We start from the raw sequence: 26,164 nt of genomic DNA, 5'->3' as shown, positions 1-26,164 counted from the left end.
GGTTGTAGAAATGGTTTATATGACATTTTAGCTGAGATTCTGAGGTTTCTGTGGATACCACACATGTCTGGATTTATATTTCTCAACCCGCGTTATAACCGATTAAACGTGATCTCCTCCTTTTTGCCCCCAGTACCAGGGGCATGGGGCTTAAGTGGTTAACCTGTGGTTATATCTTGCCTTCTCTGTTTTCAAAGTTGAGTCTTAAATATTGGATAAGCATAGCCTGGGCTTTCCAAGCTGGTCTGCATCCTCTGAGAAAGGAACTGAGGAAACCAATATGCCATAGTCAGATGCATGTCAACCTTCACATCTCTGGTCTCTCCGTGGAGCCCTGGTCAGTCCATTCCTGTCCCACCATTGCCTCCCAAGAAACATCAAGGAAGAACCTAATCCAATTAAGACACTCCATCCTCATAATAGCTTTAGCTTCCACTGACCTTTCTCTCCTTTCCTGACAGAACTGCTGCTTGAACCGAGTCCTGAAAAAACCATGGCGTTTTTTTCAGTCTTTGCTCCTTACTAAGAGAGCCTTGTGTTAATACAATTTTTGAACAGCACTTCGTCACTTGTTGGGTTGTGCTTTAGAGTGTGAAACTTTTTTAGCCAACTTTGATTTATTGCAGGCAGTCATACAAAATATTCACTTCTAAGCTCTCTAGAATTCTACAAGCTCTTTCTCTTATATGCTGGATTTCCATGTGTGTCTACACGTTCTTTTAAACCTTGACTTGTGCTTCAGTTGTGACAAAGCTATTATGACAAATTGTCCATGCTGATAACCCAACTAACAAAACATTTCTCTGTGCAATTTTACTTTATTTGTCTTGTTGCGTTCCCTACCTAGCTTTCTCCAAATCATAAAAAATATAATAACCTCAACATTACCGTGGACAATTACAATCTGTCAAAAGAGTTCTGCCGCATCTGAAGTACAGTTTAGATATGTGTTCAGCTGACATAGACAGTGTGAACATAATTTTGGAATGAATGGACCCTCATATATATTTTTTAAACACGCTTATATTGTGTTTATAGACACTAAGGCAGTAATAACATGTAGTATACTGACTTACTGCAGTTCCCCTTGGCCCAGCCTTTTGGCCATCCCTGTCCAAAGTCCTGATTGGGGTATCTTCTGATAAGATAGGCCCTGTTGCGATTGCCCTCACTCTGCTTTACACCTTGGCACGCTCCACCATCTCTGTTTGATTTCTCCAACCAGGATGGATCTTTCTGAGGGGAATGTGTACGAGAACCCAGAGCCGACCTACCGGAACCAGTCGTCAGGTGAATATGAATTGCCCTACGAGGCCCCATATGAAGATCTTTCGCATCTGACTCCTCAGTATGAAAACGCCGAAGTGGCCCCAAGAAGAATACCAGCTCCTCCTTCGATTCCGGCGCCTGAGCCTCCCGCAGAGGAGAGGAGAGGGAGCACGTCCTCTTCCTCATCCTCCTCATCGTCTTCATCTTCTTCTCATGAGAAAGAAGAGGAGAAAGTGGAGCAGGGGAGTTCCAGTGGGGAGGAGGAGGTAGAGGAAGAAAAAGTAGAAAAACAGGAAGAAGAAGAGGAGAACACACAGGTAGAGCCGTTGAATGAGTTAAACTGGGAGATGGAGGTGGACAAATCACGCAGATCCTCATCATCATCATCATCTTCATCAGCCTCTGAGAAGGAAACAGCTAAGGAGAAGCCAGTGCCTGACAAAGATGGACCAAAGGTCGTGCTCTTTGTTAAGGTAGGAAAGAGAAAGGCTCAAATCAGGTGAATGTAAAATATACCTTACAGGACATTATAATTAATTATATACAGGACACGCACACACATACATACACGCCGTCTTCTCTTTCTTTGAACTAACTTATAGCGTCCATAAATTTCAGTCATTATTAGGTTCATATCATTGTGGTGTACAAGGTCGGTGACTATCTATAGTGTGTGAGTTTATGTGGAATGTGATAAAGCCACATTTGAACCTTGCCTCTTCAGTACAAACATCCTTCTATTAATAGGCCGTATTATTTAGTCATTTCTCTGTACATGTGTTGATGTGTGCTGGAGGGAGATACTCTGATTCTAAATATAAGCTCAGTTGAACTGACGGGAATGTTCGGAGTCAGTGCCGGGATAGTTGGGGACGGTCCCTGTCAAATGACCATGTGAAGAGTGGTATGTACATGTGTGTTATGTATACAGTGAGAGTGTGTCCGTTTCATTCGTCTATCGAGCTTATATTAGCGATAAGCATTCTAAATCCACACATGTGCTATTACACAATCAGCACATTCCACACTAAAGTCCACTATCACTCAAGTACACAGGGATCATAAATGTTACACATTGACACTAAAGCAGCACATAGCAATATAACCCAGAGGCCACTGCAGCAGAATTAGAGAGGCCGAAGTCTGCTGCAGGCAACAACAAAGAGCCCGCAAACTAATCCCAGGTTCTCTGAACTCTTTCATTGTGAATATCCTGATTCATTTAAAGTAATCCGTTTGATGCCACTTTCTCTTAGACTCATTCTAAAACCTCTAAATTAAAACGTCTGAAACACGTACCTCTGGTTAGATTCAGTTTTATAATCTTTTATTTCTTTTATCTTTTGCCTGCAAAGCAGTTTGAATAACTTCTAAGGTCTGATAAGGTGCTGTCTAAATTACCTTGCACTTACATTAGCCTTGCGTTATCTTAGGAACCAAACTTTAGTCACTAGATAGCTATACACATTTAATATACAGACACAGCTAGCTAACTCTGGTAACTGTGTACACTGCGTTACTCTACATTCACTTACACCTGACTAGCTAGCATCAGTTGCTATGATTTGACAGCTAGTAAGCTAAACTTTCGGTACTCATTTCTAAAGAGCACCTTTATAAAAATAACATGATAAATGATTTATTCCTTTTTTATTTTGGAAATTATTGTGTTACAGACTTCAGCATACTAATACTACTACTAATAAAAATAATAATAATAGAAGAAACTATTTTCAGTTGCTTCCTTATTCACAAAGGGTCACCACAGTGAGTGACTTCACGTTTGATTTCCTGACAGGGGAAACTCCCTTGTGAAATAATAATAATGATAATAATATAGATGCTCATCTGTAATTAGCTATATTAAAGGCTACATCATTGCAACAAGATAAAGTTCTCTTTATCTTTTACCTCCTGGAACATGTCCACAGGTCTTTTGGAAAACTCTACATACTAATTACAAATGTTCATTTGGCAGAACAGTGTGAGGGTGTTTCCTTAATGATTTATTAGCCTGCATGATGTACAAACTTTCTGTGAGAGACCAGTCATATAGTAAAGAACATAATGCTTAGTGTAGAAATACACTTATATTTGTCTTTCTTTTGTCAGCTGTATATTATGATTGTATACACTTTATTATTTGTAGTAAAGTGCATAAGTACCAACTCCTTACAGGGTTGCCACTTATGCAAAATGTTCAAAACAGGATACACTGGTGTGACAAAAGTTCTGAATGTAAAAATAATTTAGTTTGAAAATAAAATCTGAAATATGCCAAAAACTATTATTGTAAAAATTCCTTAAATTGGATAAAATATACATCTGGTGTTATTCAGGTTGCACTTCTTAGTTCTATAGATATATCAAATGAGAAATAATTTTTTTGTATGTTTTTCGTTTTACACTGCTGCCTAAAAATATCCCCATAGCACCACCATGCTTCACTTTAGGGATGGTAATGGCCAGGTTATGACAATGCCTAGTTTCCTCCAGACATGACTTTTGGCATTTAGTCCAAAGAGTTCAGTCTTTTCTATGACAGTCCTTCAGGTGCCTTTTGGCAAACTCTAGGCGGGCTATCATGTGCCTTTTACCAAGAAGTCTCACCATCTGCCATCAGGCCTGATTAGTCCAGCAGATATGGCTGTCTTCCTAGAAAGTTTCTCCTATCTCCACCCAGAAACCCTGGAGCTTTGTCAAAATGATTACCAGATTCTCGGTCACCTTCCTTACCAAGGCCCTTCTAGTCCCATTGCTCAGATTGCTCAGATAAAACCTGCAGGACACCGGCCCTCGAGGCCTGGAGTTGCCCACCCCTGGTCTAAATACTTGCTTCACTACTTTGCAAATCATGTCTTCACAAGACTTAGGTTTCTTCCTGCTAAAATGGAGTTTTTCCTTCCCACTGTTGCCAAATTGCTCGTTGGGGGAGGGGGGGGGGTGTCCATCTGATTGTTGTGGTTTTCTTTCTATTATGGTAACATCTTTACCTTACAATATAAAGCGCACTGATGCAACTGTTGTTGTCATTTGGCACTACATAAATGGACTGAACTGGAATAGAAGTTTAAGCTTGTGTGCAGTCCCACTGTAATGTAATATCATCTATATTAAAGGGCTATATCACAGGGCAAAAACTAAAATAAAATTATGCCTAATGTTTTCTACATCAACTTTGTACACTGTATTTAGTTATCATGTTTCTTGTTCCTGATCCCTTTAAAACATCTTGGTCACAGGGATGAACAGCACTGATATAGGGTGCAAAACAAACCATGCACATTACCTTGCTGCCATGCTGACACAGACACCATGAGACCTATGGGTGGTGATGTCTGAGTCACCACAAGTCTGAGATGGTAACGATGACTCGTGGTGATTCAGAATCACCCAGCTGTTGTCCATCAAAGCTGTAAGAGTTGCGAGGGGCCAGGGCACCCTTGCTCTGTTCTTTCCCTACTTACTGCATTAGTACCAACACCCCCACCCCTCCACAGAGGGGTTATTTTTGCTCAGCAATGTCACGCCCCCACGGCTAAGAACTCAGGTAGAAAACTCAACCCCTTACAAACACACACACCACCCCCTCCACCTTCTTTCCCTCTCTCTCTCTTCGTCACTCATCCTCAGCTGACACTCTGACAGAGCTGCTGTGGGGCTGAGCTGACTTTACCGAATGGAGCCGGAGGAGAATCTGCTGACAACTGAGCTGGCTCACTAACATATACACACAAACAAATACAACTGCACTGTGGAAATAAAACACGTAAACAAAGCCAGTCTTTCTTGACCATGACGGATACTGCCACCGAGGAGGACAAGGACCCTGATATTGAGCTGTTTGTCAAGGTGGGGGTCTAAATGTGTGCATTTTGGTGTGTGTACATCACAAACTAACATCAAACTAATATTCGATCATTTCTTGTCTCACTTCTGAATCTAATGTCGCTGCACATTTGCATATGTTTGCATGTTGTTGATAATGTTTTTTGTTTTTTGTATGACAAGTAACATTTAAGTTCAGTATGCACACATTATTATCACCTAAATAGCGACTGTGTTTGGTAAGGTGGGGGGTTAGGCTTCTTCAAGCGTGTGCATGCCATGTTGTTGTTGTTGTAGCGTGCTGATTTTCCGTGTGTTAACCTGACACCCACGTGCACAAACAATCTCTCTCTTGCTCTCTCCCACTGAATTATTACTGGGGTCCTTTCAGTATTGAGAGCAGCAGCTTTTAATAGCTGAAGGTTAAGCCTCAATATCTGTTGGCATGTGGCGTAATATGCTAATGCATAACATGTATCCTTGCTACGTATACTAAGTAATACACTTTCAGCCAGAAACCCTTTAACCAACTGAGGTCAAAGTTGTTGACGACTACAAACCCGAACCATAACTCTAAAAGTAAACAATCAGAATATTTACATTATACAGTCCTCACAATCAGCAGTCAAGGAAATTATGAATTATTAAACTGTTCATGAATTTGTTTCTACCTAACAGAAATAAAAATATTTTACTATTTTTTTTCCAAAAAGTCTGTTTTTCTATTCTTCAGAATAAGAGTCATCACTAGTGATGACGAGATGACTCTAAGGCAAATTCCTCCCACTTTACAAGTTACTGACATATCTGTAAAGAGAACATTCATTTCCTTTCTGAAATGAGACCATAACATGAATGTATGACCTTTCAAATAGTTTTCATTATGTTACTTTTCTGTTTTTTATTCCTTTATTCCATTTTTGTGGACACTTGAACATATATGCTGAGTTAAAAATAATAGAAAAAAGGAGACATTAGCTAGCCATGTAAGCTAGCACATCTCTCATCATTTCTAGAGTCCACAAATTAACATATTCATTTCATTTGTTTGAATTAACCGAGTGTCATTGTTTCTTAATTTTGTTTGATTAGTTTCTATCCAAACTGAGTCCAGACAAACTGTTTTCCTTATTTCTGGTCTTTATGCTAAAATGAACTGACTGGCTAACTAGTAAACTTTAAGCTATCTGGTTTAACTTTTAGCTTGTTTTGAGACTGTTAGTAGATTTAAAAAATAATAATTTTATAGATTAAAATTCTGATTCTAATATATATTCGGATATATATAAATCTACCAAGATTTTTTTAATTTAGGTTTTGCAGAACTGTGACCATTGACCACTTGGCGTTAACTTTAACTGGCGTTAATCATTTTTGTTGTCAGTCGTGGTGCTGCTATAGGATCAGTTGAAAAAGACCCATCTGGCAACCACCAGTCGTGAGGAAAAAAAGAGTATTCCCTAACTGGCTGTGAGTGTTCTCTGCAGCCGCTGAGAAATTTACCACTAAAGTCACAGTTAGGCAAGTCTACAGACTGGTCAGTGAACTTTCCCTTTGCTAGCTGCAGCAATCAACAAGGGCAGGAAGAGAATCCTGCTTTTTGTTACTTTCCTGCTGATTTTGATAGAAGAAGAGGTTGGATTGGAGAAGTGAATCGGAAACAATGGTAGCTTACTGTATACAGTAGATGCAGTGAGCATTTAATTACCAATTACCACAAATCACATGAAAATATGATTTAAGTGGCATATAAGTTAGGTTCTTCACATTGCAACTGATTAAAATGTATATATTATGCAACATTCAGTGCTTCAGTGTCTTCTGTACTGTACCTGAATGGATGGCAACAGCAATGAGAAAATTGTTGAAACACTATAAGCTTTATACAGTACATTTTTGGCAAAAATAGGTTTTCGTCTCTTAAAATAAGATTGAAAAATGTTTTTTCCTTGGCTCGACAGTGAGCGCTGTTGTATGATTTGATACACACTGCTGCAGTAGGTAGGGACCAGAAGTCCAAACAGGCAGTGAAGCATGTAATGGAAGCAGCGTGGATTATTCATGTTAGACCTGGTGTCTCGTTACAGTGTCCTGTTGCAGCTTTGCATTCACGCACACACTGAAGAACACATGTACACAAACATACACACTTTCTATTTCGATAATATACACACAAGCCCAACTGCAAAACCCCCGCTTCACACTATAAAGCACTGATTCTTCGTCTCTCACTGTGCCAGTGAGCTGATTAATTGATAGCTCATCGGGACTGCATGCATTGTGTGCAAGTGTGTGAATCAGTGTATGTGTGTAAATGTGTCTGTCAGTGGATTCTTGCATGCATTAAAAGAAGAGTAAGTCAGCATTCATCTCTATGTATTACAAATGCACATTCTGTTTTGTACTCAGCTCTAAACTATATTACAGGCTGGGAGTGATGGCGAGAGCATTGGAAACTGTCCTTTCTCCCAGCGCCTCTTCATGATCCTGTGGCTGAAAGGTGTTGTCTTCAACGTCACCACTGTTGACCTAAAGAGGTAATAACTAAATGTTATTGTGTTAAATGATAACACAGTGTTGTGCTGTCAAGTTACAGTTCACAATCAAGCATTTACATATTATAAAGTATATAAAATATCTCAACTGGTGTTTTTTGTTGTTCAGGTTGGGATTTTTTGTGCCTGTTTTTATTTGAGCCCCAAAATTCATATAAATTCTTCTCTTGGTCACGTTCCTTGTAAAAATAAATTAATTAATTAATAAAATAAATTAATAGATACACAATGTAATGCAAATAAAGTTTTCTCACAATATTAGTATTACGTTTAGATCTGTATTTTCAGCTGCACAGTTGTAGGAACAGGAATTCTGTCTGTTTAGCTCTTTGTTGCAGTAAGGCAAGTTTATTTATATAGCACAATTCAAAAACAAGGTGATTCAAAGTGCTTTACAGAGACATTAAAAAACAAAAACAAATAAAAAGCATGATTTAAAATTGATTAAAAAAACAGTAGATAAAATCAGAACAGTAGATAAAATCAGTAATTAAAATGTACGTTTTGAAATTTAAGCTAAAAAGTGTGGATTTGGTGTTTTATTCAAATGCAGTAATTCTCTTTTACCAAATAGTCAAAATTTCACCTTGTTTAAGTCATAGATTCCATGTAATAGATGGATGTAGCTTTTGGAGCCTTCGGGTTGCCATTTTTAAAAACACATTTGGACAAGAGGGTAGTCTGTGGGAATTAGTAGCTAACATTTCAATTGTTAGCTTGCTAGCTAAGGGCTATGATGCTAATTTTGGCTAGCAAGCAAGCTAGCCATAGAATATGTCTATGGGTAGGTGCCTCTATCATTCAAAACAGCCACAGCCTTAATCATGCTTACTTTTAACCCTTAATACAGTTCATGATACAGTTATCATCCAGTGTTGTGCAAAAGTCTTCATCCTCCCTTCATTTCTTTATGTTTTGCTATGAAAATGGGAACAAGAGCTGTGGCCAAATTCATAGGCTGCATCCTGCTGAGGCCGCATTTGTAGGGCGATTACATCACAGCGACACAACGAAGGTTGTCCTAGGGTGACCAACCATCGAGATTGATGAAAATGTTCGGGTTTTCCTACAGAGGACCCATATGTGTAACGTACGTTACATATGGGTCCAAACGTCATCCCCAAGCTGTGGCTTTGTGAGTTGTTATTCTGCGCTCACAGGCGGGACAGACAGCGCGCAGTAGCGCGCCTGGTGATGTTTAAAAGATGCCAAAGCGCAACTGCAGCTTTACAGACGAACTGCAAAAGAAATTTCCCTCGTACTGTCCCTGTACTGGTCATTTTTCTTATACAGATGAGCATTATTTCTATACCATTATTTAATTCCAGAGGTTTTTAATTACAAATAAACAGAGGTTATTATTATTATAAACAGAGGGTTTTTTTTCCGGAGACATTTGTTTTCCAGCTCGATAGCTAGCCGGCGAGAACACCGGACTCCAGGCACATTGTTTTCATACCCCCCGCGGTCTTTTGCTACTCAGGTTAAACATAATATATAAGTCACTTAGATAACTTAAACAGTTCTTGTTTGGCTTTTTTCAGTGTTTTATTTGTTTGTGAGTAAATCAGTTTGGCTGTGATTAAAGTTATAGTTTCTACACAGCTGAAAAAACGTCAAACAGAAAACTGATAAAACAGAAGTGTGAGATGGTCGAGAATTTACAGCGGTGTCCTGTTATATTTTAGATAGCAAGGAGCAAACGGCTGAGTTTATTAAACTTCACAGAGTCGGCGGTGATGCAAATCTGAAGGCTAGACCGTCCCATTTCACAGCCGCTCACTTCCAGCCTACCCGGCCTTCAGAGGACCCGACCCACGTAGACCACAAAAGCCGGGTCCTATGGAGGATGCAGCCTCTGAATTTGGACACAGCTTAGATGTAGCGTTTTATTGAAACATGTAAACATACTACGAAATGTATTACATTGTATATTGTATGACTATTTTTTTAACATTCTTTTATAAGCTTTATTGAAATTTCTTTAAGCAGTCTTTGAGAATAGTTCCTAGTTCTGTGACTCAAAATAGCCATAAAACAAACATTGTTAAATAAGAAAAACAGAAAATTTTTTTGATATTGTTTGCAGTATTACACAAACCTACTTAACATTTTCTTTTATCAACAAAAGTTAAAAATAGCTTTCAGAGGTCTATTTAATTACGCTATGGCTCCAAGTGATGCTCTGAGATATACATGACGGTAATAAACAAAATCTCTGAGGGTCGCAATTAAGTTTTAAGAGCTTCATTACTACATTATCAGTGTTATTACATATTTGACATATTTATTGTGTGTGTAAAAATGATTCTACTCTAATCAGGAAACCAGCTGATCTTCACAACCTGGCTCCTGGGACACACCCGCCCTTCCTCACTTTCGAAGGGGAAGTTTACTCTGATGTCAACAAAATAGAGGAATTCCTGGAGGAAAAGCTGGCTCCACCAAAGTAAGTCTCACACACAAGCAGACAAAAAGAGATTGGTAAATAGGCCAGGTAACAACCCGAAACAATGTTCTGCTGTTTTGTCAGGTACCCCAAACTTTCAGCAAAGAATCGTGAATCCAACACAGCAGGAAATGACATATTTGCCAGATTTTCAGCTTTTGTCAAAAACACAAAACCAGATAAAAATCGAGGTGAGCCTGCAGCACCCAGGAAATATGTCTATAAATGGGTTTGTCTTTTAAAATCCTATGGTAATGCTTCCTGTGTGTTTTAGCTTTAGAGGCCAATCTAAACAAGGCCCTGGCTAAGCTGGACGAGTACCTGATTAGTCCTCTCCCTGATGAGGCAGACGAGGGAGAATCCACCCGCAAGTTCCTGGACGGAAATGAACTGACACTTGCTGACTGCAACCTTCTACCAAAGCTTCATGTCGTTAAGGTAGCCTCCGCCGGAGTGGTTTCTTTATCTTCAGCTACTTTAATCATTTAACTTTGGCTTTTAGCAGTGTCAAAATAACTTGCGCTTTTGCAGGTGGTTGCAAAGAAATACAGAAACTATGAGATCCCGTCAGAGTTCAGAGGTTTGTGGCGGTACCTCGGAAATGCTTACAAACAGGACGAGTTCATCAACACCTGTGCAGCTGATGTGGAAATCGAGCTAGCCTATAAGGATGTCGCCAGGAGGCTGGGGAAATGAATGCATCACAAGCACTCAAGAACCTTTTTATCTTTTATTGAGAAATATCTAATAAATCACTTCTCTTTTTGAAAACCATTACATACACTTTTGGCACAGTGTGTGTCACTTGTAATAGTAATATAGTAAATATGTTTAACTGTTGCACACTGGTGTGATGTTTCAGAGAAGGTGCTAAAAATCATGAATCGTGTTTGTAATGGTACTGTGTAGCAGCAGATGTCTGATGCATCAAACGATGCTTGCAAACTAAAGAGGCTGAAAATAGTTTCATAATGATTACATTACAATCATTTTTCAAAAAAGATTCAATGAGAAAAAATGTATGAAGTTTGCAGCTCAGTGTTTAGTTATAGTAAATCCCTGCCTTAAGCAACAACTGTCCAGTCATCAGTGATTAATAAACTGACAGCAGGTGAACTAAGTAAAATCGCCTGGGGAGTGTAGTTCACACTACATTCAAACACAATGATCAAAGCGAAAATGTACAAGTAGGAAAAAACTGTAGCATTAAAATCAAATGCCAGCAATTTTTTTTTTAAAAAAGAAAGACAAACAAACAAAAAACATTCCCTTTTTGTTTACAGGTCATGCAAATATAACACACCCTACTATTCATAGTCAAGTGCAAGGAAGGACTGCTTTGCTTTGTACAGAGAGTTTTGTGGTGGTATTGTACCAAGCAACATTACATCATTAGCCTCTAGAAACATTATATGTTAATAAACACTAATAATTAAATAAGTAGCAATAGCTGACACCTGGCATACTCAATTTTACTTTTACAACTTCATATTAAACATATTAAAAACTACCGATAGGCAGATATTTTCACAGCTGGAAAACTTTGGATCAAAAGAAAGGAATGCCCCTACAATAATACAATAAGGTGAAACATTAACTTGTTTTTTATTCCGGCATATATAATATTTGTAATTCGTATTTCCTGTCGTGACCCCCACCCCACACAATATTTTTCAAGTAACCTATATTTGACAACAGCATAACAAAACGTAAGTTTGGTTTTTGGTGTGCCACCCCAATATTTTTAGTGGCCACCCCTACGAAAAAATAATTCTGGAGGCGCCCCTGCTTATAGATGCAACATTTGTCAGCATAGCTGCCTAAGCAACACACACACATCTAGCATAATTGCCTACGTTGCTTCAGCTAACAATGCTCTAAAGTTGATGTTAACAGTCATTCAAACCAAGGTGTCAAAAGTCTAGGAAAATGTTTTGTAAAAATCTGCACTCGACAGCAGATCCCCAAACAGCCAGTGAGTGTTAGGAGGTTAAGATGTGTTTATCCCAATTTCTACTAAAGTATTATCTCCTTACTAATTAAAATCATATTTTAGTGTCATAAATGTCTTGGATATTGGTGAATCTAACTGTTCTGTTTGTTTGTTTCTTTTTTTTTCCTGTTGATTTTGATATGATTTTGTGTTTTCCAGTTTTCCTGAGTGTTTGAGGAAAGCACTGCTAAAAACGTGTCTCAGCCAAAGCAGTTTGTCTTTTACTGGTGCAGCGTCAGCGCTGTGATGGCCTTCCTTTTTCTAACAAGGCAATTAACCATTTATTTGATCAGTTATATACAAAGTACAAGACAGATTTTTGTAAGAAGTTACAAATCTTTGTTTTTCTTTTGTTAATATAGTTTTCTTGTTATATTGCCTCACACTGTAGTTTACAGCAAATACTTACTCTGTAGCCCTTTTTTAATAGGTTACAGTCTAGTTTTCAACAATAACTTTCTTTTTCTGATTAATAAACAACAATGCTCTCAGTCTGGGAAATCAGCCTGTAATAAAAAGATCATACATGACAGTAACCACCTAAATAAACCAAATTTAGCTAGTTCTTTTATGCACACTGATGGTAGAGGATTTAATCATGGGTGCCTTAGTGAGAATCAAGCTCACCTCTGCCTTCGGCTCTATGTCTGTACAGTAAATGATGCATGTTTGAATATGATAGGAATGTGAATTTTTCATGTCATCTCTGTAGAGCTTCTGGGAAAAAAACCCAAACTTCATATGTCTGTAAATGATCAACTACCATGTTCGTCTTCTCTCTGATGATTGCAAGCCACTGTGTAGACTGTGTTGCTTATTTGAATATTAAATCTATTTTCTCAGAGGCTGACCTTGGGGCTCGTGGTTTTTCACTGGAAACTGTTTCATCATGCATGCTGCGGTCTAGTCATACAAAAGACCAGTGAACAATTGACAGCACTCATGTTCCCAGTAAAACACAAAACAGGTTTTCTCTGATATGTTTATGGAAATACATTTCATCATATTCCACGACAGCACAACCATCCACTTTATTTCCACTCAGGCTGATAATGCCCTTCTCTAGAGGTGATGAATACAGCTTTCTCGCAAGCTGTAGATTGAAATTCTCTGTTTTCATGGGTCAGTGAAAAGTGTAATTTATTTGCATTGCAGTATTTCTTTTTAAATTTCCTGAATTCTGATATCAGTATCTGCTTGAAGGTATGATCCCGGTCGAATGAGAAAATGCACTGTATATGTAACAGCAGGACAGATGTGCAAAAAGGACCGTGAAGGAGCAGCAATTGACAGTAATGATGACTGAGTGCTTTACAGTCCAGATATGAACAGTCTGTGGCTTCTACCAGCCAGCAGATGGCAGCAAACACAAAGTTTTATTGCTCTGTAACAGCGTATATAAAGCAAGGAGCATGCAGTTAGGGACCGTCTTAATATAGGTGTCTTCTTTCTGTTAAACAGTCACATTTAAAGGGAATTGCCACCTGTCATAAATGTCATTAAAAACAAACAAAAAAGATAATTGTGGTATAAAATCATATCATGTTTCTTTGAAGCCTGATCATCTGTTGTGCTAATCACTATCAGAAAAGTGCTCACTATAGATCCCTCTCAGTATTATACGTAATATAATAATAATAATAATAATTATTATTATTATTACTATTAGTAGCAGTAGTAGTAGCAGCGGTGGTGGTGGTATTAGTGTAGGTATTATTAGTATATTAGCAGTAGTATTATTATTAGCAGCAGTAGTAATAGTAGCGATACACTTTTATGGTTTTGTGCGTTTTTCCGCGGGCTAGTAACACGCAGACGGTCCCTGAGCGCTTATTCGCCTCGCAAGTGGGCAGAGCGAACACAGAGGCTCGTGCGCTGTGCCCAGAATCTCTCTGGTATATTCAACATAACGACGGCTCCGCGCGCTCAATGTGGGGTCTCAAGCCTTAAAACCATCTCGTAGCATCACGGCGGGCTGCCGACAGAAACCACTGCAAAGGTGAGACCCGTCTTTCCCCACAGCAACGGCTCCGGGGCTCGTTTTCTGCCCCGTAGTTAGGGTTACATCGCTGGAAGAAGAGGCGCAGTGTTTTGCCTTGTGTGCTCGGGAGTGGGCGACTTGTCATTGCGGCTGTTTTGTTGTGAAATGTGTGGTGGTCGTAGCTAGGAAGCTAGACAGCTAGGCATCTCCCTATTCCAAAGCAAAGCTAGGATAGCCTGATAGCTGGCACGAAAGGCAGCTGGATGTGTAAAAGGCGAGCCCAGCGGTGGGTAACAGAGCTGAATAGCTAACGTGAACGCTAGCTGATTTTTCGAGCCAGTTGGGGAGTCAGGACGTTAATCGCCGCAGCGAGCAGGGGGTCCCATTGTTATTACACTGCCGGTTTAGCTAGCTTATAACTAAAACTACAGTAACGCGGTGTTACAGTGAAGGCGGCGATGGCTGCTCTTTCTGCCCGAATGGCATCACTACGGAGAACAGGTTGTTCAGGAGTAACAAAAAGCCCAACTCTCAGGTCATTGTAACATGTCTCGGTCAAGGACAGTTTATTTAAGCAGCCTCGGAGCAGCTGCCTGCACTTCACCAGGAGAGCTCCGTGTTGTTTCACTCCACGGAGCTGTTAACCGGACGAAGGTGAGTCGTTAACATTCCGCGGTGTGTGGCTGACAGACGACCTTGTTCTTCTCGGACTGTGTTGCACTTCCTCGTGTTTTTTAAGAGCACTTTCTTAACTTGGTGAAACAGTAACCAGGCATTCCAGCTTGTTAGACACGAGCGAGGGAGACGCGTCTGCTCCCAGAGGTGATGTTGCGTTTTGGTGACATAGGCTGATATAGCAGGCTGTGGAAGTTAATCGTTTTAATTCTTGCCCCGTGGGGCCCCCCGGCGTTTTCTCTGGAAGAACCTGCGTTTTTGATCAGCTGCCCGGAAAAGGACCGGTGTTTGAAAATGAAAGGAAATGCCTGGAGAAAATACCAGGGCAGGCAAAGCTGGTCATACCTGGTAACAAGGATATACAGAAAGTGAGAGATTCTTTGTGTGCTCATTGCTCAAGCACTCAGCTCGCCAGAGCAGGCCACTCATTTTCAGCGTGCACCCATTAGTAGCCTCATGTAATCAGGTTATGACACACTGATTTGATCATATGAAATGCATCCTGCTTTATTATCATGCAGGCTCCAAATGTGATTGTATTGTCTACACAAAGGATGTAAAGATGTCTTTAAACATGTGTGGTGGTACAAGTTTGGCGATTTCCCCTCAGAATGGGAGGAAATCCTGTATTATTAGACGTGACCCAGCAAAACCTCACCTCCTTCCTGTTTATGATCCTCGACTGTACGCTGTGAGCTAATGCTGGGAGTAGTGTCCATCCAGAGGTGAGCCACTGACTGCCCTTTGGCTTTATAAAGAGCTCTTTGAGTTGCTTTTTTTTTGCTGCTGGAGCCTTTGGGATTATAAATCCTGAGGAAAAGGAGCTTTGCTTCAGTGGCATGCTTCACTGGCAAGAAATCATTGGAGAGTGCGTGTGTGCAAGTGCGAGGGGAGGGTGTGCTCTGGTGGGCTCCGGTGGAGAGCCAGCAGAAGCAGCAGAGGGGTGAGGAAGGAGGGACTGAAGATGGAGGGATTGATGCACTGTGGTGATAATGGAAACCACACAGGGAAAATAGAACACTTGGCTTTTCTGTGATTAAAAGGCTCCTGTTTCTCTTAGGACAAACACACCTGTGTTTCTGCTGTGTGCCAGCTTTGTGGCTACTGATCGCTGAGCTAAAAAAATCAGTATGGTAAAAGCCAGTGATTTCTGAAAGTTATCAGATTTCCAATGGGGCTGCACTGTTATATCGGCCAGTATTGGCTTTGTTAATTGATATCCGTATTTAAGCAAACAATGTGTGGCAGTGGTCAGCATTTATTTGTTGTGTCACATTGGTTTTCAGTGTTTCCAAAAAGCCAGAGATCTCTGAAAGTGATTGGATTTACAACAGGGATCTACCAATATATCGATATATATACCAATAATATATAAATTATTATTATTATTTGTAAATAATAGAAACCTTGTCTATAAATTTCTTTGTTGCACTTTGTTGCATAGTTCACTGGCTACAAAGGTCGGGGCCACTTTGCATTACTAATTGTTATTTACCAGTCACTGAGCTCATCAACTTTCTCTAGTCTCTTATCTCCTTTTCTCGGAACAAATGCGGCAATAATAAAACTGAAAATAGAAAAAAGAAAAAGAATATTGGCATGGGCTGTTGGTCATATTGTTATGTTGTTTCGTTGTATTAGTATTGGCCCAGAATTTTGCGATCCCTAATTTCCAATTGTATTAAATGACATTTTCATATTATATTATCAGCTTTTTTGCTATTTCCTCTCTGAACTGGTTCTTTTCCACAATGCAATCACTTCTTTACAGGTGGTGAAAGGGCTGGTGTAAGCTCTGCTGTTTCAAAGCCCTCCCTTGTTTTGTCAAACCTGGAATAATAAAAGTAGTGCACCATGGTCCAGAAAATCTGGTTTTACCTGTCTGCCAACATAAATGTCACTGCTGGAGCTTTAATGAGAGGAAGGGGGGACATTTTGCCACTTGTGACATCTTTAAAGGGTTTTAGAGGATTTGGCCGTGCATTAAGAGTGAAGAGCAGAAAAAGGATTAGTTTTATGTTGGGGAAAGTGAAGTGTTACGGTTTAGAGCTTTAATGTAGTCAGTGAAAGTCGGTACAGGCATGTTAGTGTTAGTGTATGTATGTCATGCTGGAACATTGCCCTTAAATGCTGCACTTGATTTATAGAACAGCTGAGTCAGCTGAGGATAATTTGCCCATGTGTAAAATTTAAGGTGTGTGCTTCCATGTTTTTCTCACTTTAATGTTTTTGTGTGCCATGTTTTTGTTATCATTAACAACAACAAAAAAGCTTGTATGCATCACGAACAGGAAGAAGGAAGAGCTTTGTGTAGCTTCAGCACCCCACCTGTGGTTACCATACATGCAGGTCATGTTGTGGCCTGTTAAATCTGTCGTTCCTGGTCTGTAGTGCCTGAGCTGCAAAGGCCCACAAAGAGCAGTTCCTGTAAAGTCAGCCCTGCAGGTTCTGGGTATTCACAGGTCGAGTTTGGGTTTTGGCATCATATTTCTGCTGCTGTGTTTACCACGTACTTGTGGTGTTAGTGTTTTTTTTTCAGGTAACAATACTACGGTTTGATGTAACCGCTGTCTCTATAGCCAAAAGTCTGTCGGGCAAGTTGATTGGTCGGCTCCTGGCTTGTTTGGGCCAGCAACTGCGTTTCCACCAAGCGCAGATATGACTTCACCTTTTTTTTGTTGTTGGTGATGTGGGGCTGGACACAGAGAACAATTACTTAAAGAACATATACAATGACTGTAAAATATATTTAGAGACACAGAGTACGCACACAAAGTGTGTGCATACAAAGTATTGCCAGATTTAGCCCAGTCAGCCTCCATTTTTGACGTCGCAACAACAGCTAAGATGGTGCGGTTATGGTTTATGATGCAGGAAAAACGCACAACAAGGTAACCCAGGTGTTTCCTGACCATGTTTCCTCACATACAAGGTCTTGAATAATCAGGCACCATCTTATCTTAAAGACTTCATACTACTGTATCACCCCAGTAGTGCACTGGGAGCACTCTAAGACTGCTGGTTAATGTGGCGTTTCTAGGATATTTAGAAGAAGAATGGGAGACAGAGCCTTCATCTTTCATGCCCCTCTTTGGATTCGGGATACAGACAGCCTCTTGGTCAGCTAAGCCACTGAAGAGATTTTTAATCTCAAGAGTTTCACTTCTTCATTAAATAAAGTAAATAAATAAATAAATAAAACAGCCAAACTGGGTTTATGCTGGGTTTTGCCACCGTATTACTGCCATCCTGCTGATCTTAATTACTCTGACTTTTTTCCTCCTCTTTTTAAGCACATCTGTGGCTCACCACCTACTTCTTTTCCTTAAGTCTGTGTGAGAGCCACTGTGTTCCCTTTTGGGAGGCCAGTCTGATTCTAAGTCTCAGCTGACGGCCCTCCCAGCCGTCTATGCTGCCTATGATCACAGTTGATTGGATTTAGACTTCTGTGCTGGACCTAGATTTCTCAGTGTGGAGATAAAGGTTTAAGGTCAGGCACACTGTTCAAAGCTCTGAATAAATATGGCTGAGGGAGCTGTCGCCAAGCTCGATCCCTTCCTGTAAAGATAACCCGATGGTGCTTAACGGTACTCTGGTGTTTCTTTTCAAACATTTTCTTGTTATTCAGCATTTTGTCTGTATCTTTATTGAATTCAAATTGTGTGTCATATTAGAAGATTGTGTAATTGTATCTATCGGTATCAACGTCTTTGGCGATACCAATGGCTTGTTTTGTCTGATTAACAGAAAAAGCCAAATATGTCTTATTTGTAAAGATGGAAAAGAGTGAAGACCGGTACATGCTGACATAAGAACTCCAGCTTCTTCCGACAATCCACAGACATGCATGGATTAGGTAAAGTTGGTATTGTAAATTGGCCGTAGGTGTTCGCTGCAACCCCTGAATTGGATAAGTGGAAGAAAATGGGTGGATGGGAAATGATGGGTCAGTGGTGGTAGTGCTGGTAGACGAGCAGTTCGCCGGTAGCTACGGGCTGCCTGTCTGCTTACAGAGAGTGCTTGTCTGTTCTGTCTGGTCAACATGATGTCAGCTGATAAAAATGTTACACCTGAACTTGTCTGTTTACAGCACCAACAAAATAAAGTACTGACAGTGTGGGTCATTGTTACTGACAGACTGTTGTTTCATCTGGCTGAAAATAACGGGGTGTCTATAGAAGACCAGCAGTTTGAGAGAACTACTCAAGCTAAAGCCACGTTCGTAATGACTAGCTACACCTGGCGGAGGTCAGGTGGGGCTTCTGTGCACACAGCCAAAGACGTGTTCTTGAGATGACCATAGTTGGGATACCTGCTCTCACTGTCATTGTACTCTTTACAGAGAGTAGGAAAAAACTGTCTGAGCTCATTATTTAAAACTGTTTCCAAGGTAAATATGAATATTCACTATTGTAACATTTAAATATAATATATCAGAAGATAATGAAAAGCATAAACAGCCTAATTTAAACTGAGCAAAAGAAATGTATCTAATTAGCATTTTTATTATTCACTTCTACAGTTTAGTCACTCATTCATGTGTAAATATGCAGATTAGAATAGGCCTACATTGCTGAAATTACTCATTGCACTTAGCTAGTAAATATGTGACTAATATCGTATTGTATATGTAGGTATGGGTAAATAATATTTCTAGCAATACTGAAAATAAAACAATGGAGATGGTTGTGTTCACATTGAGATGTCACTGTTTCCCTGCCTCGTGCAAATTCATTTGTGTTTGTGATGTGAGGTGTATTTCCTCTAGTGGTACATCACCCCATCCCCCCCATCTTACCAGCAGATCCACTGGAAGCTCGATCAAATATAGAAAAATAATCACTTTCTCTTTTCTCTCTACTTCTATGGTGGCCTCACTGTCACCATCTCAAGCCTGTTGTCCTATTAAATCTGATCCTTGTTTATTTATGAAGGTGGGTTTTTTCTTCTAAAGAAAAAAAAAGTGACTGAATGGAGATCTCGTTAACATTGATCTGGGTGCCTAGATAAACTTCCCGCCCGACTCCCAAGCCCAGGATTGGCTGCTGATATCTGGTTCCAAGCTGGATTCACACCAGTAAGGTGACGAAGCCGCAGCATGGTCTGTTTCTCTGGAGGGCCCATATGAATAATTAAGAGGTGGAGCTTATGTGAAGGAGTCAGTTAAGATGCAGAGTCACAGTGGTATCCATGGTAGCAGGATCATATTATCAGGATCACGTCTCCTTTGGCCAGGTGACAGTCAAAATAGGACTGTGTTAGGCTGTGAGAGATTGGACTGGAAGGAGGATTTTTATTTCAACTGGATGGTTTCACAACATCCGTGAGTCAAAACTTTGGTTTAGATTCATTATTTTGTGGTCAAAGTTGTGCAGCTGTTCATATTTCATTACTTTTCTATGACTGGGTCTGTGGTGTTTTTCACCCAGCTGAAACCAAATAAGGGAAACTGCAGGTGAAAGTGACCCTCGGGCTGGTGGTACATTAGGTTCCAGCAGTTCCTGGCTGCATTAGAGCTGTCAGCAATAACTACAACCCCCCCCCCCCCCCCCCAAGCAAAAAACAAAACAAAAACACAGGTTCAGATCATTCAAATATTGCATTATAATCCACAAGAGAGCCAAAAATTATAATAACTACTTTGATAAGTAGTTAGAGTTCAGCATAAACATGTTTATACCTTACCTACACATTAGAAGGGCTGTAGTTCCCTGTTGTGGTCTGTGGCTTTGTATATCCTAGAACTAGAACCACCAGTAAACTGGGACTGTGCATTAAATACATCAGAATTCATTTGACCGACTAGCCCAACCGATACAGGATTTTTAAGCTTGATACAGATACCAAAGGCTGATATTCTGATACATGAGCCGATATTTCTTTTGTAATGGTTTTCTTTTTTTTATTCCAAACATGTTTGTTGCTAACAATGAAGCTGCGTAGTGTGTTCCGGTAGAAATGCTTTGCATTTTCAGTCGTCATTGAGGGCGTTTCTCTCAAGTTGAATCTACCCCCAGTGTCTTCAAAGGGAAACTCAACAACCCCACACTGCATGCATCAGTACTGCTTTCCCCCATTTGTTTCATTTTCACTATTGAATTTTGTTTTTTTCTTTCAACATTTAGTTATACAATTGAATTTGGCATATTTGTTGACAGTGCTCGTCTGCAGGAAGGAAAGGCTAGAAAGTCAAAGGGACAAGAAGAGCTTCAGCTAAGTTGTGTGTGTGCAGGTTTTTCTGGAATTTCAGTTAGTTTTTAGGTGCTTAATCATAATAAACACGAACACTAATTCTGTCTTTGGACGATAGCATTAATCCTAAAAGTATGTGTATCGCAAAAGTCAGACAAAGTAAGGCTGTTGGTTGTCACTACCTGAGAGCTCTGCGGTCACCTGGATGTGAGAAGTCAAGACCCTATTTATATTCATGGGGAAAATGGATCCTTTTTCAAAGCTGATCAATAATTGATGACTGAGGCTACATCTAGAGCATATTTCACTACTTTTTGTGCTTATGCAACAAGCTCTTAGTGTATGCTTTTTTCAGTTCAGTTGAATTCTCTTTATTTTAGGCCTGAAGCAATGCAGTGGAATTAATCTAGACCTCCCTGAGTCTGCTTCACCTTTATGAAACATCCCCTAAACTGCACTTTAAAGGAAGTTATTTTCAGCTCTAATCTCAGAGGTGGAGGAAATGGATGGAGCCTGTATCTCGCTTTGCAGCATGGCCCGTTCATAATCGTATGAGGGCAAAGGCTATGTGATTGGGACTCCTGTGGAAGGATAGTGAAGCCAGAGATGATTGACAATGATGAGATCTTTCTTTTTTTTTTTTTACTCTTAATCCCTGTGACTTTACTGAGAATGCAGGGAAAATAAACCTCCTGGCCATGATTGCACCAGGCTAGACTGATAGCACTGATTGTAAGCAATTGTATTTGATACTGCTATGACCTAGAGCAACCATAAGGGCTTTGGTTAATCTGAACAGACATTTGTAAGAGCTGGATAGGCTATACATGATGAAGTTACTTAATCGCGGATAGCGCCACTAGTGGTGACTCCAAAATTGACACAGTTTCATATTTTGTAACTGAGTGTGTCTTCAGTTTGCTGAGTCTGTTATATACTGTAGCTAGCACATGAAATTTTATATTCATAATGTAGTTTTTAAAGGGAAATTAAATTCTGTCTGTCATTTTTTGTTTTTAATCTAATTTCTATTTGCAGTTAATAATTTTCTCATTCTTTTGGATACCTGTAAGGTTTAAGTTCGGGGCCATTGAAGCAGGGTTATTATAGTGAACTAAAACCAAAAGATTTTCTGAAAAGCTGAAACAAGAAAAAAACATTCTGAAAATGAACTGTAACTAAATTGAATTAAGACAAATATTGAAAATACAATTGAATTACAAAATGCTAAACTATAACAACTCTGGTTTGACGTGTGTCCAAGATTCATGCGGTCCAGGTTCTATTCCTCTGTTACTTAGCACTTGCTGTATATGCACATTATTAAGCTTGCTAACATTAGCTGGGAACTGTCGAGCACCATAATCTCTAAATATGGCCATGGCCTCAAAAAAACATGACAGTTGACATAATGCTAACATTGAAACTTCAAGATCTTCTGAGTCTGAGTGGTTTTGAAACCACTGGGTAAGGTAACAGTGGCTACACCTATCTTTTATTTATGGTTTTTACTCTGACAGTAAAACACACACACACACACACACACACACACACACACACACACACCCTTAAGACGTCTCCCTCAAAGAAAAACCTCATGGTCTGTGTTTGCCAGTGTTGTTGTTGTTGATCACTATCTTTTTTTTAGATTATAATCTTTCCTCACGACTTGAATTTCAGCAGTGGCTTTAAGGCTATTGGACAGAATTCAATGCATGCCTTCAAATGTAGTTGGAAAATCCCCCGCATATTTACAGCGATCTAATTGTTTTTATAACCGTTGCACTACTGTGGAATTGGGGAAGAAGCTGCACACACAGACTGAATACTGACCTGGGCAGCATTTGATGCATAGCTAGGCTCATTTCAAACATATTTAAAGTATGTAAATGTGGCTCTGATGAAGAACATCTGGGGGAAAGATGCCAAACAGCAGTTCCAGTTGATGTTAACACTGTTAATCTTTAGACAGAACGCAGAAACCTTATCAAGTAAGGGGATAGAAATTATAAAACACAATCTATATTTATGTTTGCCTAATACGTAAAAGGTCCTGGGTTTGAGACTGGGAGGAAATACTCCTCCCTCAAGGGAGCGGCCAAAAAAGGCTTCACCCTCTCTGTCGATGTGAAACTCGCTGCTATTGTTGCAGCTATGCAGAAATGCCACCACAGAAACTGCATTTGAAAGTCTAATATCAGTGCCAGGTCTACCTGGAGCACATAGGGTTAATCCACACTGCTTTAAGCTCAACAGCTGAAGCTTAAATTTCACCGCTTTTGTCCCAGCAGGATAAAGTGCTTTGCCACTGCTCTGGGAGGACACTGATTTCTGTCAGAACTGAATGATTCAGTTGTTTTTATCTTTACCGTCGCCTCTTGAACCTTCAGAGTTTGATGCACTGCCATTTCTTCCAACAATGAAATGGCCATTCAGCAGGTAGTTATGTCATCATCTCAAGTTGCCACGGATCATATTTTCTGCTACCGTAGCCGGCTGTCATCACACAGAGTTTCAGTGGGCTGTTGCTGGTGAGAGCCAGGGGGCTCCCTGCCAGACTAATTAAGATCCTGAATTAGAAACCAGAAGGCAACTGAGAGGCAATATATGCACCACTGGTGGCTGAATGGTTGCATTGCTCCTTTTTCTAGGGATCACAGGACATCAGAAAGCCTCCTAACAAAGGGGTTATGGATTTCAGAGTTAAATAAGATGGATAGATGCAGGAAATCAGGTCAGACGAGAGAGCTGGCACCAACTGGGACTATGTGTGTTTTCAGAAACCGAAGCGGTTGAGTCAGTGTTCTGTGTAGGTTTTGGCTCGTGCATCTTATAGCGATGTACCACGGGGTTGTCTGAGCAGCGTTCCTTTCTGATAAACAGCCTCAGAGCCTCCCATGCTTGTCAGCGCCCAACTAGAGAGCACTGCCAGCCTTTTTTCGTGCCCTCCTCCAACAGAGTCCCGAGCAGCGAGAGACATCCGATGTTATCAGCACTGCAGATTTGCCAGCGCTGCTGCCAAAGGCTTGTCTTATAAATTCACAGTGAAGTACCGAGATTTTTCTTTCTTGCCTTTTTTTTTTATTGTCGTTCCCGTTATGCACACATCACAAAGCAAATTGGACTAGTAAATGTCCGAAAGACGGAATACAGAATTGGCTTAATTTCTGACAATGTCATATTTGTACAAATGTATAAAACCATTTCTGTGCACGCAAAAAGCAAAAACAGGCCTTCGTCCTAAATGACTGAACATTTATGGTGTGTCATAACCTGCAGTGAGATTCCAGCCCTGCTGGAAGCTGCTCGCAGCTGTCTCTGACCTATTTATGAAGCTGATGGATGGAAGGTGAAAAGAGCCTTTGTGTGGCTGCCTTTTGTGTTTCTTGGGAAGGTGCTGATGATTTCCTTTCGGCACTTAATTGCTGGCGTATCCATCTTTGCTGTGCTTTAGATCCAGGACGAATATTCCTCTCTAAATGTTCAACAAATTCAGTAATTCTGATACAGGCAGGAGCATGTGGTGTTGTAGTTGTTTCGGTCAAGTGAGTATTGGGGTTTTTCAAAGTGTTGCATTCATGCAAGCGGTTGTGGTTTTGACCTGGTTAGAGCTGCTTTAAAAGGGTCTAAGAAAGACGCAGTTCAGAAGCAAGGCTGCAGAAATCCTCTCCTCACACTTACCCTCGTTTACAGCAGCAGCGGCTGAATGCAGATGACAACACATCTTTTTTCTTTTGGCTTGACTGCGTGCTGTAAAGTTTTTTTGCTTGTTTGTTTTGTTTGGATTTTTTTGATGTTGTTGTTGTTGTGGCATAATGCTTAAAGCCAGAGGCATTTATTTAGCTTAGCAGAAATTGCCTAGAGGTCGTCAGTTAATATTTGTTGAACTATTTAACAGCTTCAAAAAGTGCTGCAGGGCAGCCTCATTTTACATTATGGGCAAAAGCTTGATGGTTAAAGCCAAATTTGCTGATAATGGCGCAGTTATGTTCAGCTAGCTATAAAGCCAGGGAGTGCAGCAAATTAGAGTTGAATGTTTATGCTGATTAGCCTGGTGAGGTTTTCTCTACAAGAAGCTGATCGCACGGCAGAGAACAGAACAATGTGTTATAATCAGAAAAGGGATGTTTGTTTCCGTTTCATTCATGTGGTCAGGCATGCACGCAAACGCTGGTTAATAAGATATCTGGTAGCTGCTTGTTTACAGCACACACAGGCACCAGCATAGATTAATATTAATAATGCGTGTTTCTGATAAACGTTATTTCCTGTTGCTGTAAATAATAATCGGGGTATTCAGTACTCTCATCAAGTATATTCTGCTAAGATTAGCGCAGGAGTTGCAGGTTAAAGGTGACCTGTTATTCTTGTTATGGCTTCATTCTGTTATCTTGTCTTTAATATAACTCAGCATGGCTTCGGTGTAGAGCTATTCAATATAACGATATATATCGGATGACGATATGAAAACGTCTATCATTTCATCTTATGCTTTCGTTTGTTTCATGGTGTCGCAAAATAAACTGTTTACGGCAATATTTTTTCATGGTTTTGATGGTCGCTTTAGTGGCTATATTAATTTCTTAAAGTTCTCCCTTTCTCTTATATTTAAAATATCTACACTACGGACGGTCAAGTGACTGTTTGTCGTTAGCAACAACGGCGGTTGTCATCCGCTTGTTTATTTTCCACATAAACCTTTCACAATAAAGCTGAAGATCCTGTTGAGATTTTTTAAAATAAACTGAGATGATGACAAACAGAAAGACCAGTCAAAACAAATCCAGGACCTTATTCCTAAACGAGGGGCTCCCTCTGTAGCATGTACATGGTTTGGTTATGAAAAGTCTGACACGGACCAGAAAATTGTACTATGGAAATTATGCAGGAAACCGGACCCCATATCAGACTCAAACACAGCAAACCTGTTCTACCACATACACAAGAATCACGTGAAAGAGTGTGGAGAGAGTTTACGGATGAGAAGCAAAGAAGAGTCGTCAGGTGCTCCAAATAAACCTTAGACTCAAACGTTAAAACAGGCTTTTCCCAGCAGCACGCTGCGTAATAAATAATCGCAAAGAAAATGGCGGCCATTACAACTTACATCTTAAAATGTATAGTTTCAAGCATCAGTCAAAACTAGACTCCAGGTACACGACGCCCAGCTGAAAACACTTCACGCAAGTCGAGTTGCCCGAGATTCACAGATTTGACAGAAA

The 26,164-nt window shown here is 40.1% G+C and overlaps 2 protein-coding genes across 5 annotated transcripts in view; both read left to right on the top strand.

The window, feature by feature from the left end:
• The first annotated feature begins 960 nt into the window (after positions 1–960).
• clic5a (CLIC family member 5a) lies at positions 961–12,944 on the top strand. 2 transcript variants are annotated; one of them, XM_085149939.1, is made up of 6 exons: positions 961–1,742; positions 7,525–7,634; positions 9,976–10,101; positions 10,186–10,292; positions 10,376–10,539; positions 10,633–12,944. In XM_085149939.1, the coding sequence occupies exons 1-6, from the start codon at positions 1,227–1,229 to the stop codon at positions 10,795–10,797; spliced, it is 1,188 nt and encodes a 395-aa protein (XP_085006065.1). In that variant the 5' UTR covers positions 961–1,226; the 3' UTR covers positions 10,798–12,944. The 2 variants fall into 2 exon arrangements, with proteins under 2 accessions (XP_085006065.1, XP_085006066.1); XM_085149940.1 differs by lacking the exon at positions 961–1,742 and adding an exon at positions 4,645–5,121.
• Positions 12,945–13,934: 990 nt separating this feature from the next.
• The window catches only part of mgat5 (alpha-1,6-mannosylglycoprotein 6-beta-N-acetylglucosaminyltransferase), a 98,743-nt gene continuing 86,513 nt past the window's right edge, over positions 13,935–26,164 (top strand). For 2 of the 3 annotated variants that reach the window (XM_085149937.1, XM_085149936.1), the window contains exon 1: positions 13,935–14,093. The gene's annotated coding sequence lies outside the window, so the exon portion shown is untranslated. The other variant, XM_085149938.1, reaches the window with a different exon arrangement.

This window comes from Neolamprologus multifasciatus, chromosome 23 (assembly GCF_963576455.1).
Source record: "Neolamprologus multifasciatus chromosome 23, fNeoMul1.2, whole genome shotgun sequence".
In the NCBI taxonomy this organism is placed as follows: Eukaryota; Metazoa; Chordata; class Actinopteri; order Cichliformes; family Cichlidae; genus Neolamprologus; species Neolamprologus multifasciatus.
This window is presented reverse-complemented; position numbering and strand designations above follow the sequence as displayed.

Excerpts from the sequence above, each read along its gene's own strand:
- clic5a (XM_085149939.1), top strand. The coding sequence starts at position 1,227 with ATGGATCTTTCTGAGGGGAATGTGTACGAGAACCCAGAGCCGACCTAC. Across the intron at positions 10,102-10,185 it reads GAAAAGCTGGCTCCACCAAA|GTACCCCAAACTTTCAGCAA; the intron begins GTAAGTCTCACA and ends CTGTTTTGTCAG. Across the intron at positions 10,540-10,632 it reads CAAAGCTTCATGTCGTTAAG|GTGGTTGCAAAGAAATACAG; the intron begins GTAGCCTCCGCC and ends GCGCTTTTGCAG.